This window comes from Typopeltis vanoorti, chromosome 7 (assembly GCF_054136105.1).
Source record: "Typopeltis vanoorti isolate ZY-2024b chromosome 7, IOZ_Tvanoo_1.0, whole genome shotgun sequence".
In the NCBI taxonomy this organism is placed as follows: domain Eukaryota; kingdom Metazoa; phylum Arthropoda; class Arachnida; order Uropygi; family Thelyphonidae; genus Typopeltis; species Typopeltis vanoorti.
The window spans coordinates 58138991-58158034 of record NC_143555.1 but is presented as its reverse complement, the minus strand read 5'-3'; the positions used below and the strand labels follow the sequence as shown (position 1 = coordinate 58158034).

The 19044-nt window shown below is 34.9% G+C and overlaps 1 protein-coding gene across 1 annotated transcript in view; it reads right to left on the bottom strand.

The window, feature by feature from the left end:
- LOC150104700 (uncharacterized) overlaps positions 1-16792 on the bottom strand; it is a 43403-nt gene extending 26611 nt beyond the window's left edge. The window contains exons 1-2 of the mRNA XM_090395885.1: positions 16549-16792; positions 11007-11136 (exon numbers count right to left, since the gene is read on the bottom strand). Coding sequence (XP_090252011.1) covers positions 11007-11136; positions 16549-16668 — 250 coding nt within the window. The 5' untranslated portion in view covers positions 16669-16792. The remainder of the gene's footprint in view (positions 1-11006; positions 11137-16548) is intronic.
- Between the last annotated feature and the right edge of the window lie 2252 nt (positions 16793-19044).

The window sequence follows — 19044 nt, the reverse complement described above, 5'->3', positions numbered from 1 at the left end:
AAAGGCCAAAGTGCAGAACACTTGCTTCCAATTCAAATGTCAATTGAGCTCTTTAGTACCTCGCTAAGGCCATTGGGCTCTCTTTCTGCATATCCATTTGCCACCACCGTGACATGGCCCAGAGATAAATAAAACTATAAACCTTGCATCACTTTTATCCCAAACACGGATTATAAAATTCGGTCCTCAAACTATTTCCTCATTTCTGTCCCTTCATTTCTCTCAAAAACAATGGAAGTAATCAGCAGTCAACTTCTCATTATCTGCTGGACGAACAGTTAATCAGTGACCACTGGATTCTGCCACTTTCAATTTACAGTGCTTCTTGCAGAAAACATCACTTACCTTGGGATACAAGCTATAGACATGTTTTACAGAAATTCTTGTAACCGCTCTTACCAAAGTACCATTTTATGGTCTGCTTCCACTTTTTGTAATTTTGTTTCCCGTTTTTCTCTCTATTCGTTCATCATTTGTCGCGATAATGGTTTCTTCTGTTCTGATTTCCTCACTATTGCGTAAGGACTATACTTTCACATATCCTCCTCATCACGTATATAAATGCTTTCCCACTAATCACATATCCTATACTTGTAGATCGCATACGGAAATAGGAGCAACTTGAACATAGAAAAGTTCAGAAAAAGTATTGTGTGTGTGTGTGTGTGTGTGTGTGTGTGTGTGTGTGTGTGTGTGTGTGTGTGTGTGTGTGTGTGTGTGTGTGTGTGTGTGTGTGTGTGTGTGTGTGTGTGTGTGTGTGTGTGTGTGTGTGTGTGTGTGAGAGAGAGAGAGAGAGAGAGAGAGAGAGAGAGAGAGAGAGCAGAAGAAACTACTTATGAAAAGCGTTGGGGAGAAAATGCTTGTTTATTCCAACTATTATCTCACAGCTTCACGCTCCACAGATTGCGACACTGCGTTCAAGCAGAAAGAATACTTGAATAAACTATGCGTGCCTCTTTAGAATGTTGAAACTTGTCACTTCTTCAGTCAGCCTACTTTTCTTGAAGACTTCTAAAAATTCATCACTTTAGAAAAAAAACAAAAATTAACTGACCCATTTATTACTATGAAATTAAACGCTTCGCTGCTTTGGCCTACCGATTTTTGCTTCTCACTGTGTTGTCCTGAACATGCCTTATACATGTTTTAAATTTTAATTTGGATTTAAAAGAATCATAAGTCGATAACCATTACTTTAATGAGTTCGTGAGCGAGTTGTTATTAAATTAATGGTAAGCGTTTTTATTTTAGCACAAATAATAGATTCAGTCGTCTAATACTGGGTGTGGCAGAGTAATAAATGAATGATTAATAGTGGTAATATTTAAATGTATGTTGATAGTGGAAATGAAAAGAAGGAAATGAAATGGAACAATTATCTGCACAAATACATGTATAATATACATGTATGACGTGATAACATGATACATGTATAAGGTTGCGAAGCTACATCTTTCATTCTTTCAAAAATATTCTCTCTCTCTCTCTCTCTCTCTCTCTCTCTGTGTGTGTGTGTGTGTGTGTGTGTGTGTGTGTGTGTGTGTGTGTGTGTGTGTGTGTGTGTGTGTGTGTGTGTGTGTGTGTGTGTGTGTGTGTGTGTCGCACACAAACGATTGCACAACATACACCATATTTTAATAGTGTTCCGGGGATTAGGAGTATAGAAAATATTGGGAAGTTAGAGGGCTCTGAACACTTGACGTTATTTTATAATCACCCAGTATATATAACTTCCCAGTAAAGGCATAAAGCAGAGTTGGCTGCATTACTTAGAGTGAACCAGGAGGCAATTATAATCATGAAGCGAACGTCTCATAGCTGTTAATTGTTTTGACAAATTCTTTCCTTGTGGTATATATATTTCTGTTGATATGTTTTCATCATAAATACAGTCCGCGCGTTTAGCCTAGTTGCTATGCGCTTCGCAACCATATGCCTGGGTAGGAGTGTCCTAGGCTTGATTCCCGTCGACGACGTGAGGAGCTTAAGGATCTGCCACATCCAAGTTAGCCGGTCTTCGGCATGGACAACAGGGTTTTTTCCCCAGTTTATCTGGGATTTTTCATCCCGCGAGTAGGCAAACCGGCTCCGTGAACATACAGACTACAGTCATAGGATATAGTACTTAATACGAATAAAAAAAATCATAAATAGAGATTAAAACTCATACTTTGTCTCATACTATTAACATGTGCACTTGTCTTAAGTATCAAATTCGAAAGAACGAAAACTGAATATACCATATTTTTAAACTCATTTGACATTTTTAAAAAGGTGTCGAGACAATAACGTTATCCCAAAATTTCTTCGTCTCAAACAACATTTTAAAACAAAAAAAAGCTAATATTCTTTACCACCAAACTTCATTTGCCCTTCTCAGAGAAAGAATTAGCCATACGACAGCCTTGCTCAGCCAAATAGACTCTCAATGCTATGATTTGTTCACAGACATCTCTAATAACCTTGACGTAGATACCTGGCAACTTTTAGATAATATGATTAGCAACAGTTATGCCAAAACCTTCAGTTACAGCAAAAAGACGCAAATTGATAAATTCGACTTGGTATATGATAATTACATTAATCCTAAACCGTCTCTACCAGATAACCAAGTGATAATAAACCTATCTAAACACATTTTAACAAAACCTGAAATTTCAATTCTCAAAAAAAGGATTCAATTTTGCCTTAAAACCTACTGCTATTCCTAAAATAGAGTTCATCTGCAACTTAGAAAAAGCCATCTCATTGCTATCACACCCAATAGCTAATGAGTTACGATTAAAAAGCAGCATAATCCTCTCCGCTCCGTCAAGATCTCCTAACACCAACTCTAACCAAATGGAAAGAAGAGCACAACTCAAATTAAAGAATAATAAAGACATCATCATACTTAAAGCTGACAAAGGCAATAATACTGTTATCTTAAATACAAAAGATTATGAAGAGAAAATTAAAAATCTATTATCAGACACGTCTGTCTATGACGTTCTCAGTACAGATCCTACGCAAAAAAACCATAACGACACCAATGAACTATTACGTGGAATGACTAACTGGCCTATAGACTTAATAAGAAAGCTAAAATCCATGCCCCCGTTGACGCCAAGATTGTATGGCGTTCCTAAAATACATAAAGAGGGTATACCATTACGTCCAATAGTTGATGGAATCTATTCTCCAACTTACCAACTGTCTAACTATCTAGCCAAGATTTTACAACAACACATTCACAACTCGGATACTTATATCAAAAACTCACAACATTTTATTGAAAAATTAAAAAAACATCCCTATCTCTGAAGATGATATACTAGCAAGCCTTGACGTCACATCTCTGTTTACAAACATTTCAGTTGTGGAAGTCATCAACATCTTAGACAACTTGTTCCCAAGAAACATCACTACTTTGTTCAATCATTGTTTAACTTCGGACTATTTCGTTTGGCAAAAAACAGTCTACAAACAACTTACTGGATTAGCCATGGGTAGTCCCCTCTCTCCTTCTTGTGCTGACTTATTCATGGAAGACCTAGAGGATAAAATCTTATCTCAAATTATCCCACAACCTACAACTTGGTACAGATATGTAGATGACATCTTTATCATTTGGAATCATACGAAAGAAGAACTAATGGATTATCTCAACCAAATCAATAGTTTCCACCATACCATCAAATTCACATTAGAAATTAAAAAAGATGAAAAACTTCCATTCCTAGATATCCTAATAAAGAAACAAACCAATAACAGTATCAACCTGTCTGTGTATAGAAAACATACGAATGCTAGACGTTACCTCCATTTCAACTCGTCACATCATATATCCTAGACATTATCCATATGCTTAAGAAAAGAGCTATACAATACACCACAGACCAGGATAACTTACAAAAAAGAATTAACTACAATATCCAGAGAGAGCTATCCTTAAATGGTGATCCTAAAAGACTCTGCAACAAGGTTCTCTTTTCGGATATACCACAAAGACAACGTGATGACACCAAATACATCAGTACTATAATTATTCCATTTGTCAGCAGCATTTCCAAAAAAATGGCTATCCTCCTAAAACCACACAATATTAGGGTAGCATTCAAGCCAGTCAATACTATTCGGAAATTTTTAAGATCACCGAAAGACCCTCATCCTTTCTACAAGTACTCTGGAGTATATAATATACCTTGCTCCTGTGGTGTTAGTTACGTTGGTCAGACCTCTAAAAGCTTCGAAACGAAACAGAAGGAGCACATAGGCTATGTTAGAAACAAAAGACAAGATATTTCAGGCCTTTCTTCCCACTTTGCCTCTACCAACCATCTTATTGAGTGGGATAAGAGTCATATGCCCTATATAGAGGAGAACTACCATTCCAGAACTTTCAAGGAGACTGCTATGGTCGCCCGTTCAACAGGAAACCTAAATAAGAATCAAGGTGATCTAATTAAATGACTAAATGATTAAATTATCAAGGTGATCTAATTAAATGACTAAATGATTAAATGATCAAGATGATCTAATTAAATGATTAGTGATCTAATTAAAGTTTTCCAAATTTCCTACCGGTAATTTGGAAAACTTTAATTAGATCACTAAACATCAAAGAAATGAACTTTCACGCCAATTACATTATGTCTCGTAACAAATAAATCATGTTCCCGAGACACGCGTATTGGCTCGCACTGTACTAATTTTGTGTGAATTAGAACTGTCAGTTAAAACCTAGTCTGTTACCTTCATATCGCTTACCAATTGTATCTATCCCTGAAAATGCCGATAGCAAAAATCGGTGAAACTAGTAGGACGTAAAATTAAAACTCACTTGACTAACATTCATAAAAAGTGTTATAGTTTATTATACCATATTTTTGTTTGTTATAATTCACTTTCAACATATAATTCAAATCATTGTCAGATTATTTTCTAATAGTTCACCTGCTTTGTGGTTATTTGTAATGAGGAACAGCATAGCTTGGAAAGCAAATAAAACTTAGATATTTAAGTTGTGTTGTTAATTGTGATAAGATATAGTAAATATTATTCATTCACTATGTTTCCTATAACGATTTGAACTAGTGAAATAAATCGTTAATAGCTCTTATGCTGCAGTGCAGTTTCTAACATAATCATAATATAGCGGTAATATTATGAGAGAAGTCGGAAACACGGACGTCGGAAAGTTTCCACTTATCTTCCTCTCCTCATACTAATCGCTGTGCTAAAATTGTCAGCTTCTACATGTGAGTCTTCCCTTCCTGTGACAGTTCTTCCCATTAAAAGTGTAAACCTATAGCTCTCCTATAGATCTCGTATTAGTACCGTGGGTCTTCTAATGCAAGCACACGAAGTTTGTGCTTCACAAACTTCAGGATATCAGTGGCCCCCTTTGGAAAAATTAAAATATTTCACGCTCCCCCCCCTCGAAAAAAAATCGTAATATAGACATATATTATTATAATATTTATTGTATTTATATTAAATTCAAAACATACACAGAGAATATTGCAAAAATCAAATGCAAATATTATATTTTTAGCATCTTACATACACATTTGACATGCACATTATCTCATATTTTTATGTAGATAGATATATTGTTATTGTACATTTGCAGTACAAGCACATGAAACGTAAAACGTAAAAGTAATAAAGAAAGAATTAAAAACATAAAAGAAGTTTAATAACAATTTAACGTGATGGATGTGTTTCAATACTGCTGCACAAAAAGTCAATATCAGGTGAAATATTTGAAACTGCAATTTTTAGATTTCTGCTTTGAAATGAAACTTATATAAATAAACATATATTTACTAATATTCGTTAAGCGCCGAAATACGCAGGAAGCAAAATTTGTGAACCCGCACCAATGTGTGATTTTTTTCCAGTAAAATATAAAAAATAATAAAAAAGAAATAATAAATAATACAAATTAAATACGTTTCTTTTAAGATAAAAAAATCTACTTAGTGTTAAAACATTTTAAATTTGTTTTCATTATTTCATTCCTCCCCCCTCAACAAAACCTACGGCCCCCAAGGGGACCGCGGCCCACAGTTTGTGAAGCGCTGGTCTAATGGATAACATAATCCGGAAACTCGGATCTAGTGAGCCCACACGCTATCTTTTCCAGTGTGGTCTTAACGTATGGAATAAACATCCGAAGAATGCAGTGTATCTGTAAACATCAGCCAGCAGTGTAATTATTCTCAATTGTGTTTCTAATAGTTTCGTTTGAGAAGACGAGTCGTCACCTAATGTTTTTATGAAAACAGCAGGTTTTGCTTTTAGTAGTGATGTATCCTTCCAAACGTTCGGCTTTCGAATCCAACTTATCCATCATCCATAAACATGCTTTTTGGAGGGGGGTGAGGTCGTTGGCACACTCTGTCGATTAATATGTTTACCGTCGCTTCGATATTTTCTACAGTTATTTATAACAACTATGGATGCTAAAACTTTCAACACTGCAATGTCCCTAGATACGAAAGTTAAACTAGAAACTGAACGGTGCTAAATATTGCTGATGGCGCAGGTGCGTTACCTCTTCTATAACCGTGACAGGCGTTCACGCTTACACAATAACCAGGACCAATGTACCAACATTTAAACTGACGTAGTGTTAAGGGGGGTTTATGCAAATCCCAATTGCATGAGAAAGAAAATGTTACCGTTAGAGTCCAATGTTGAACCAAAACAGAGTGAGTGAAATACAGCGAGAGAGAGAGAGAGTACAACTGTAGCTTATTTTAGTGTCCGTAATCTTATCAATGCAATGTTCGTTATCTGGGTAGTTATTATATTATGATTAAATAAGATGGTTAATCAGATGGTTCAGAAAAAAATTCTCGAACAGTTAGTAAGCTGGAAATACTCGTATTTAACAAGAGCGTTCAAGTTTTTTGAATTATTAGAACTGTAATTGGCAGTTTGTTTCCAGTTTACAGTATTGCTGCATCAGTGAACGGTAGTTTTTTTATCGTTGTATCATGTAAAGGTCAAAAACTGTCACCCAGCATTTTACAGTTCACGAACCTGCTGGCACTCTTCCAACTGCACAGTCACTTCCTCGATTTCACAGGTAGTTACACCCCAGCACGTTATTTGATCTCGATTTATTCCCTCCTGTAAAACGAAGCTGTCACTACGTCTGTATAAATATAATCCACCTGTTTCGATGAATATTTCTCTAATAATTAAAATTCCATCTCTGATTATCACTAATTACACGTTTATCTAAATCTCGTGAAGATTCTTATACGAGGGTGGTCTGAAAGGTTCTAGGCTTAGACCATAGATTTCAACACTATCGGCAATATTTTTTTTTCTAAGTTGGTACATCTGTCATAAGCATCCATGTGAAATTCCAGGTGATTCTATCAAGTAGTTTGTTATATACAGTTGTCTGAAGCAAAACTATTGTCCGTATCCGTTGAAATGGATAAAATTGAGTATCGTGTAGTTATAAAATTATTTGTAAAAGAAGGTTTAACGCCAAACTAAATTCATTCAAAGTTCATAAAAGGTTTACGGGCTCTCTTCTCCTTCGTTTTCGACAATTAAGAAATCGGCTGCCGAGTTTAAACGTGGCCGTACTAGCCTTGAAGATAATCCACGTGAAGGACGTCCAAAAAGTGTACAACGCCAGAAATCATTGATCAAGTGCACGATATGGTATTGGATGACCGACGAGTCAAAGTGCGTGAAATTTCTGAGACTATAGGCATTTCAAAAGAACGTGTAGGATATATTTTGCATGAAGAATTGCAAATGAAAAAGCTTTGCGCGAGATGAGTGCCGCGCTTGCTCACAGCAGATCAAAAACGCACTCTCATATGAAAATCTCTGAACAGTGCTTGGCGCGTTTTAACAAGAATAAACTGATTTTCTGCGTCGATTTATTACTATGGATGAGACTTGGATTCATTATTACATACCAGAATCAAAACAGCAGTCAAAACAGTGGACAGAAGCTGGTTGGTCAGCGCCAAAGAAGGCAAAGTTGGTTCCATCAGTAGGAAAGGTCATGACATCGGTGTTTTGGGATGCTAAAGGCATTTTGTTTATTAATTATCTTGAAAAGGGTAAAAAATAACCGGGGAACATTATTTCGATCTTTTAACCAGACTAGATGAAAAAAATTCGTGAGAAAAGACCCGGTTTGCAGAAGAAAAAAAGTCATCTTTCATCAGGACAATGCACATGCCCACAAAGGTGTTTTGGCAATGAGAAATTTAAGGGATGTCCAATATGAATTGTTCGAACATCCACCCTATTCCCAAGATATAGCTCCCTCTGACTTCTATCTCTTCCCCAAACTAAAACTCTTCCTCGCTGGTCAGCGTTTTTCTTCGAATCAAGAGGTGATTACAGCTGTAGAGGGGGTATTTTGCAGATCTTACTGAGAACCACTACAGGGACGGGATAATGGCGCTGGAATAAATGAATTAGTCTTAAGGGAGAATATGTTGAAAAATAAAAATAATTTTGAAACTATAAATTCGTGTTTTCATTGTTAGGCCGAGAACTTTTTAGACCACCCCTCGTAAATAGTAGTTTTTTATAGTGGTTTTCTTTGTATGAATCCTTTAAAGGGATCAATACTTTGGTTATCGTAGACGTATAAGTAGTTCCTTTGCTTGCTTATTTGAAAATTTGTCGATTCCCTCGGAAAAATTAGAATAAATCGCTTGTAATTCGATCATTTACAATAAAACATAAAATGCAATACAAAAGTAAGTGCAAGCTACTTTTTTGTAGAAGGCAGTCGAAATTTATCTAAAAAGACTAATATTTTAACCTAGAAGGATAAATATCCATATTCTTATTCTAACGCCCAATGAACGTTTTGTACCGAAGAGGAAAAAAAGGTATTTTTTTTTACTTGCCACTTTTCACATATATTTATATTATCAACTGAATAAAGCTGTCTAATCAATAGCATAAAGAAAAATGTCTAATCCTCGCAAATACCCTTTCTTTACCAATAATCACATAAGCTCTTTTTAAAAGAGAGTTAAGACTAAAAAAACAGCTAAAGGACTACTACTTCTTCTGAATCTGAAATAATTAACTTTATTAAATTAATCTTCCTTTCTTTTTCCCATTCTGAGCATAAAAATTAAAAAATAACAGAAATAACATTTTTTAAAAAAAATTTTAATGACAAAAGTATATTGCATTGTCCTTTAAAATATTATTACAAAAGCAGTTTATCAAAAATTTAAAAGTACCAAAAGGAGATTTTTTAAGGTGATTGTTAGGAGATCTTGTATTGGAAGTACGCAATATTATAAGGTCCACGGTAAATACGCTCTTCATCCATCATAAAAAACTAGCTGCAGCACGCGTTAGTGCTGCGAAGTCACTGAAACGTTTAACAGGTTTCTAAGAACAAGGCCAAATAACATAAAAAGATAATGGAGATGCATGGAATCATTTCGTGGTGCCGCCCTTCGGTTTTTCTTAATCCAGGTTTTTTTTTGAACGCGCCATTTAAATGGAAATGTGTTTCTTCAATTATGTCAACCGAGGTTATTAAAGTCGTTTTCCTTAAAACTCTCAAAATAAATACCAACATAACCGGTTTGAATACATTTAGGTTTGATGTCTTTGTCTGTAAAAAAAAAATCAAATCCAGACCACTTTTAGTGACATATACACCAACCAGACAACGAGTTTCATATGGATATTCTGTGATTGTGATAGTTTTAGATTTTGGTAGAAATTGCATAGCGTAGAAATTTGAACAGATGCTCAAATTTCAGGTCTGATCTATTTCAAATGACCTGAAATACTTGTTCTGAACGGATTAGGTTAACGAAATGAGAAAAAACAGGAGTGTTTCATGCTCACAAGTTCTCAGAAAATATTGACTTTCTGTTCAATCCAAATGAAAAATTTCTTTCAGAAACTATTAGGAAAATTTGCTCGAAGTGATAGAATTGGTTTCAGTTAAGATTCTCATGTTCAAAACTCATTTCTGTTAAGTTCACGTGACTAAATGAAACACATATATAAATATATGAAAAGCTGGAGCAATGTGCGTAATGAAAAGTTTCATTAATATCTATATTTCATCAATTCGGAAGGCTGCTTACATACCAGTTAATAACCAAGCGATATATGACCTGATGATATAACAGAAAAAATCATTGCCTTCAAGGATTTAATTCCACCGGCCCCAAAACAGTTGCCTATATTCATAACAGAATTTTTCTAGGATATTCTTTCCCCTTTATCCGCTCACATTTGTCAGTAATAAAATTCCCTCTACTCACAATTGGCTTAATTGTTTTCACTTACCCCTTTCATTTGAAGAACTTCTTTTCTCTCTCTCTCTCTCTCTCTCTCCCCAACAATATATCTTTTTCATGCAGGAATTCTGGTGCGTGACCTATTCCCCCCCCCCACACACACACTCATCATAACGATGTTTATAATAGATCTTTATGGTTTAGGCACTTGTGTTTCAATTGTTCTCGTTCCTAATTCCCCCCCCCCCCCGTGGAAATTTATCCCCGTATTTGCCTATAACAAAATCTTATAATGTAGGCAACCCAAACATCTATTTTTCTTGAGCTCACCTTCGTCTGCATCTGTCCATTTAGGGCTTCTTAATATTAGCTGATATTTTTAATTAAAGTTTTAATTTAATTACTAAGTTTTTAAATAAGTTTTTCCAATCAGAAACCAATAACTGAATTTCCTATTGTAAGTGCTATGTACTTAATTTTTTTGTAGTCCTTCTCTGCATCCTTCTCCCTGCTAGAGCTCCTTGTCTCAAGTGTTTTGATCTTGAACCCAACGACGTACGTGTAACACACACACACACACACACACACACACACACACACACACACACACACACACACACACACACACACACACACACACACACACACACACACACACACACACACACACACGCGCGCGCGTTATGAAGAAAGTCTTCTAAAATTAAATGGATACTTTTTAGCATTCTAAAAATTTCAGGACACATATCTTACCGTGTTTGTTTCCACTATACACAAACAGGAAGCTAATGCCATAATAACGATAGTGGGTAGTTGCAGGTTGTGCTTCCGCTAGACAGTAGATATCAAATATTACCAATATCATCATGAAGATGCTTTCAACCTATGGAAAAACACGTATCACATAATAATTAGTTAAAATTAGCAAATGAAACATATATATATAGGAAAATATTATATTATGAATTTAAAGAAATATCGGGTTAAAACAGGGACATGGTTTCAATTCTTCCCTTCAATGTTTAAAAGCTCATTAATAAAGATATTAATCCTCAGATATTCATAGCTCAGGATGTTGAATATCACCGACGTGCAACCAAATCTTAATGAAATAAGTTTCTTCAGTCGCACAAACAAGTTTGACACATTTTTTTCATGCATATGAAACGAGATGAAACCAATCAACCATGTTGACGTCTAATAAAAAATCTATATATAATAAAAAAAGTAGAGAGAAGTCAAAGAATTAACTATGAACACTGCATATGATTGCTATATATATATATATAAAGTATAAGCTACATTATTTGTTTCTGCATTGTTGGAAAAATAAATTCTGGACGAAAATCTGATCCAAGTTTTGAAATAGATATAACCCTTATTTTGAAATACTTTCTCAGAAACAAATATGGCGACATGTGTAATGAAACACATGTAAGAAATAGAGCTTTCCAATAACAATTTTATCATTTTTATGGAATAAATCAGTCCTATCAGAAATGAACCGAATATATTTAATGTTGATAGAACTCTATCGAAGTATTTTAGTAATAAGTAATATACTGAATAAGTAGTATATAACGATATGTTCTGCTTGTTTTCTATTCTCTGAGAGCAAATAGATCCAAACAAGAACCATCACTAATTTAATCATATTAATTGTTTTAGTATCGGAGCTATGAAATCTGTACGTACTCAAAAGATAAATAGAATAGCACATAAAACCTTTATATTAATTAAAGAAGGCCTATATAAGAAACAGATGAACTGATCTGGTATTTATAGTAGAGATTTCTTTCCAAAAATAAATGTGCCTTCATTGCTGCTAACCGAAAATTAGCGATGAAGAGAATGTTATTTAATGGATGAAATCCGGCTTTCATTGAAAAATATTTTTCATTGAATAAGACGTTCAGTATTCTTACAAATCAGTTCTTGCTGTGTTTCACTAAGGCATAGCTCATTCACAATCTTAGTCGTTATCTTTACTGCTGAGTAATGAAAACGCTTCCTAACTGTTGTAACGAAGCAAACCACAGGTGGGTTAGTATCTTCATTGCACATTAAATGTAAATAGAGGTGTAAAAATTCTCATTAGAATCTGACATTCTTTCTCCATCTTCACACAAGCCTTGATTGAAAAAATATTAGATACTTAAACGAGATCCTTTCTTTTCTTTATTTTTCGTATGAATCGGAAAATATATTACAACAACGGCCTCAGTGCTATAGTTTCTGCGGCTAATACCAATAACAATTTGGTGATATAAACATTTCTGGAATATTTTAATACACTTTGCAAAAGGATTTTGCAAAAATTCATCCAGGAATAAATTATTATAAAAACCTCTTAAATGCACTCTGCGACCCGGAAGGTGGTGGTCGTGGTTTCCTACTTATTCTTATCTTGTGCGTCTGGATGTTACGTTTGTCTATCCAGGTGTTCTGTGTCCTTCCTACTTGGTCAGCCTCATCGTCTTCTTCTCTGGTTTTCCTGTTATGATATCACATTAGTCAATTCTTCTCTAAGAGCATGTTAAGAAAAACTTATTAGAACTACATCCCAGAGGCACAAGTCTTTTTCCATTTCTTTCCCAAAGGACCATATTTCCATAATAATTATAATATATATAATATAATATAATATAATATAATATAATATAATATAATATAATATAATATAATATAATATAATATAATATAATATAATACAGTATAATATATATTTCATATATACTGTTCTGAATGAGTACCATAACATTTCCTGTTTTAGAAGGAAAATCATGAGTTTTTCCTGTTGTCATACGTGGGCTGCTATACATGGACTGTGAATTAAGATGTATATAAGACAAACAGATATAATCCTAGAGGCGATTGTATATCTGTATACTGTCAAAGTTATAAAGAACTTACGAACTTAGAAAAAGGTGTTATCATAAGTACCACATCAGTGATCTCTCCGTTTGTGATATTTATAAAAGATGTTGCACTGAAAATCAACCTTTGACAGCATTAAAAGTCGATTGAAATGGTAAGGTTCCATGTCATCTAAGGAACTCACAGAAACACTCAAGATGCAAGGTGCCAAATGATGCTCTGAAGGGTGGTATGGAAATCTTTGCTATCTTGTGCAGAATCAGAAACGATTATCTGTAGTTCAAAGCGTCTACATTGGTTCAGGTTAATAGTTGGATACTACGTAAATAGTTACATAGTTTAATTTTCTACTGAAGGAAAGCTGTACATAATCCAATTTGGCATTCCAATGAGCTAGGCCGCTTCCATACTATTTTTTTTTTTTTCAATCACTTGCTGAAAAGTAGGGGAAGAAGCAGTTTGAGAATGTTAGTCGCCAGCTGATTTCTTTGATCTCAGTGTTCCATAATACACAGGATTAGCATAATGGATAGACTGAAGTCAATTGCCAGGAAATGTTTTAACTTCCATTTGCAACTAGGTAACCGTACTTTGCGACAACTGTTTTAAAGGCCTAGTTCTATCGGATGCAAGTATTTTTCTGCAGTGAGCTAGAATCACTGATAGAAGTATTAGAATACAGAGACTTAGAATTTCCCCTTTCATTCTTCAGAACGAAAACTCAACAAGACTCGTTGCTTTCATAAAATCAATGAATGAACGGGCTCCCTGGTTTCGGTTACAGAGTTCAGAAATGAACAAAGCACCTTTTCGATGTTGTCGGTGTTTTCGAGCTTCATATGGGGTACCTGCAGGTGACATGTAGGGAGGGGAATGCCGACTCCTACATAGAAGACGAAGTCCCATATGAACAGACACACTTAAAAGCTATGTTGTATCTGAAGCCCCGACAGTATGAAAATCCGTGTTAGGTTCGTGACCCCTGTCAATTTCCTTCACTTACCCGATCATTTCTATCTCCCCCCCCTTCTTTGCGGGCTTCCATTGGCTGATGTTAACTTTGGAAAGTTCAGAGTGTGTCTAGGTACACTTTGAATTTATATAACGATAAATTACTGATTATGGCCTTCGATTCGAATCGCGTACGGTCCTTACTTTGGACCATGCTGACTGCTGCCAATATCTTTGGCAAGTAATTTCAAATTAATAATGACTGGTATTAATTTATTTATTTCTTGAATATCATCTCTGTTCTTTCCATTTCCACTCATCCAATAATCAGATTGCTTACCGTTATTTACAAAGCTTTCTCCTAAAAGGGATTCGAACCCGGATCTTTCCAACCCAGAGCATTGTTTGGATGTGTTCCTTCTATATGCGTGATATGATGGCACCATCCTCGCGGTAATGAAGCAAACTAGAGGTCATGCGATATGAAGTGGAACATAAGGAACGAAGCATATTAAAGTGGCCTGAGATATAGGATCAGAGCATTGAAAGAAGGCAATCTTATATAAGATTTGGATACATTCGTTGTATTTATTATGGATGCCACTTTACGGGTATGCCTGTTAGCAGACTACAATGAGATCTGAAACTCATAATTAGTTTCTGGAAATATTATGTAGTAATTGTAACTCAGAAGATAACAGAGAATAATGTGGGCCTTCACACACAAAACATGGTCCATATTACTGACAAGTAGAGTCTGTTGCTTATTGACTCATACTGACAACATCGTGCTGGTTCATTCTTGCACTTCCAATAAAGACAGTCGATTGAACAGGAAGATTTATTGAATCTGTGACTTTCAGAAAAATGGATCACAAGATAGTTATACTATGGCGACGTTCTAAAGATTGGAAGCAGAGAACAATTTAGAGCGAAGAGTGGTGTTATATAACTGAGCGAAACGGTTCCTGGTGTTTTTGTTCGGCCCACAACAGAGTGATATGAGAGCAATGACGAGGTCTGTGAACCTCACATTGAACATTTGGATGCTTTGGAGCTGCGAATTAATCCAGCATAAGACGACCATATCCACTAGTTAAACGACTGCTTTGAAGCTGGAGTAACGCAACAGATTGTTCGTTCATTCGTATCTATCTACAATGTAGATTCTATATAATAAAAGTCTTGTTGAAAGTATATTCTCCACAGAACTGCTATTATTATAAAAGCTAGCACGGACGCACCCAGTATTATAGTTCTGTTCTGTTTTACTCCAGTATGCATTAGAGAATTGTGTACTTAAATACATATTATATTTTACGTATCAAAAGTAATTTTTGAATATTATGATTGTTGCAGTATTAAAAATAATATTTGTGAAAAAAATATTCATGTATATATATATATATATATATATATCATGTATATACATATATATATATATATATATATACAGTATATATATACATGAATATATATATATATATATATATGTGTGTGTGTGTGTGTGTGTGTGTGTGTGTGTGTGTGTGTGTGTGTGTGTGTGAATCTGGAAATTATAACAGAGGAAAAACCGAGGAAACTGTATAAAGATATCATTTTATTTATACCTGGAATTCCGTCACTAGCTGCCATTAAAAATATCTGCAATCTCGCACTACATACTAGTGCGAGATTGCAGATTTTGATTATTAATTGTTTAGCAGAAGGCTAATAAAACTTAGGGCAACAGGATACTCGTCTTTCGTCTTCACCTGCTGTCTTAAGATTAAAACCGGATTTATGCACGATGTTGGGGCAAGGTCACTAACCGTTTGGTTCACGCGACCGCTATGAAAGGTACAGTCAAGAAATGTAAACCGCAAAAGATTATTGGGATTTAAACACAAATAAAACTAAAACTGTGTTATGGGTCGCAGTTGAGTAAGCATGAGTGTTCAACGAAACTCCCCAGTTTCATTTCCATTCTCAATCACTTTAAATAATAATAATAATAATAATAATAATAATAATAATAATAATAATAATAATAATAATAATAATAATAATGAAGTTTGTTATTATTTTTCTACGGGTAACTCTCATCTCTCAGTTTTAAGTTCGGACTATAAGATAAACTATTTTTGACGTCAGCGTCAGCTAATGAGGATGTTGTTTATATTAAAACGCATAAAGGAGTACTGATCATAATAAATTAATAATTAAATAATACATGTAGACATTATGACAACATTGAATTATTTCGAAGTATTAGTTAGTCATTTAGATTTTCTGCAGAGCAGTTTGCATATTTGGCCTCAAAGACTACTAAATGCGGAATGATTTTGGCCACTGCCCGAGTTGTTGTTTTCTTTCCCAGTCGCCTAGGCAACAGTTTAGTGTACAACACACACATTTTGCGCATTTTATACCGCTACGGAAAGTTGGCCTAGATATCATATAGCAGTACCTAGACTCTATTACTCACCAGGGAATAGATTGATGCAACATAGCTGCCGTTCTGTAAGTCTGTTAGGAATGCATTTCGAAGCAGCGGTCGTCTTCTGTACCATTTCTGACGACGTCGATCAGATGATACTGACACCATGGTCAGCAGTGCTGATCAGAACAAATTATGCTTTGCTTGGTTCCCTCTATCGTTTAAGGAAAATGGCGGTAGGTGTAACCACAAACAGGTGAGTTGAAACTACGTCACCGCATGAACAAAACTGGTAACTTGTATTCACGTGACAACATACACATGTAGTTGGAGGTGAATAGAGAGTGGGATAATGAGAGAGAAAGGAGCGAAGGTGACCACATTTTCTCATCGAACCGCTAGATGGCAGGTCGTCACACCACATCAAATAACCGAGTTGTTCTGAGGAGTACAAAGGGTTACAGATATGGTTGGGCTGTGCTGTGGAAAATGAAGCGTTGGAAACAAACCATTGAGCTGTATACTGACGGAAGTGATGTCACACGCCATTAAACATCCCCACAATAACAACTAACTCTGAATGTATTGTACTGACCATATGTGATATCGCATTGACAAATAACTCACTTGAGAAAATGTTCGTAGCCAACCATGAGAAACAAGCACACAGAGAATTTCCGGGGATGTACCGCTCCTAAATTACGGCCAATTTCATATATCTTTTGTCGTTACCACTCTGATAATTGAAAAGTTGAAATATAAATATACGTGGAAATTTGTTCACTGCTGCGCATCGTGCCTTCGTCAGCTTTTTGAGGATTTTGTGGGACCGTGTTCTTAATTAATAAAGTCTTATTATTTATTATTTTTATTTTTAAATGATTGTCATGTTACAGTAAATGTTGCAATAAATGTTACAATAATATACCTTGTAGCATATTCTGTATGTGGTTATAATAAATCAATTTATATAATTAAAAAGCGTATCAAAATTTAACATTTCCGTTCATTTGCATTTAAAAAAATGGGAATTAAAATGAAGTCTACACACCCTATTTGTAATGATTCAGTTATTAGAATCAACTATTTTTACCCCCCCCCCCAAAAAAAAAGAAAAAAAAACCGATTCTTAATATTCCAGCATTTTTTATATTTAACAGTATGTTGAAATTCTGAAAAACGAATAACAAGTAGTAACTACGCATATTTTGTATGAGTCTTCCCTTATGGTTTTTTTTTTATTTCAATAAATCTTAAGATTGACTTTATTTTTTACCTGAATAAAATTTAACTACGTGGCATTGAGACAAGATACTATTAAAAACGTTTTATTCAACATAAAAAGCATTTTATATAGATCTTATAATCTCCTGTCACATCAAAGTCCTTAGTCCACTTAATTTGAAACCCCGCACTTGTGACTTATAGAGTTTCTTGTTCTTCCCTAACAATACAATAATAGCTTATTATTATTAACAATATTAATAACTTATTATTACCAGTCCATTCTATCATTTTCGTGTTAGAATCGAAAGCCTGCACAGTCAAGTAACTTGGCTTATTTGAAACTTAATTACTGCTTATTATAGGGAGGTTAATCATATCTGCGATCTCTACTAAGTCTTAAATTGCGTGTGTTCTGGCCGTTTTGTGTTCTGAAAAATGAAAAATCCTTCCATTCTTCGCATCTCCCGGACAAGATTCGAACTCAGGTCCTTGCCAATCAAAGGGTATTGTCGATACTGACTGAGCTACGTAGGCTCATCAAGTGACTATGTAACAATATGGGAAAAAATATAAATATAAATGTAAATAAAATAAAATAATAAATACATAAATAAAAATAAATAAAATAATAAATACATAAATAAAAATAAATAAAATAATAAATAAATAAATAACGGGCTAGACAGGTACTTTTCACTTGGCTGTTCTGGAGCATTAAAATATTGTACCATTTATTTTGGTTATAAATTAAGGGTATTTTAATACCTTTTTAGCATAGTTTTGGACCAAACAAAGTTTTAGACTCCTGTACCATAAACTGTAAGTTAATTCTGATCATTTAAAGCGTGGCTGATGATAACGAGTAATTTATGGAGGAGCTGAGTTTATTAGAAGGCAGGTGACTAGTGGTGTACCTTAGGGCACGGTAGTTGGTCCTCTGTTGTTTAATTTGTACATTAATGATATTGAAAATAATTTGAAAGGAAACATCCACTTGTTTGCTGATGATGCAAAATTTGGAAGAGCGATAGTGCATGAAAATGATGTAGATATTTTGCAGGGTGACTTAAATAGGCTGGCGGTGATGCACTTCGGAAGGATGAGATCACATGCTTTTTACTTTTAATTTTATTCGTGTGGGGTTCCCCCGTTCCTCGACTGCCCCCTTGGTTGAGGCCACCTAATGAGGGATTAAGTACTGTATCCTATGACTGTAGCCTGTGTGTGCACACGGGGCCGGTTTACCTGCTTGCGGGATGAAAAACCCTGCTATCCACGTCTAAGCGACGTGAGGAGGTTATGGCTGAGAAAGACCCA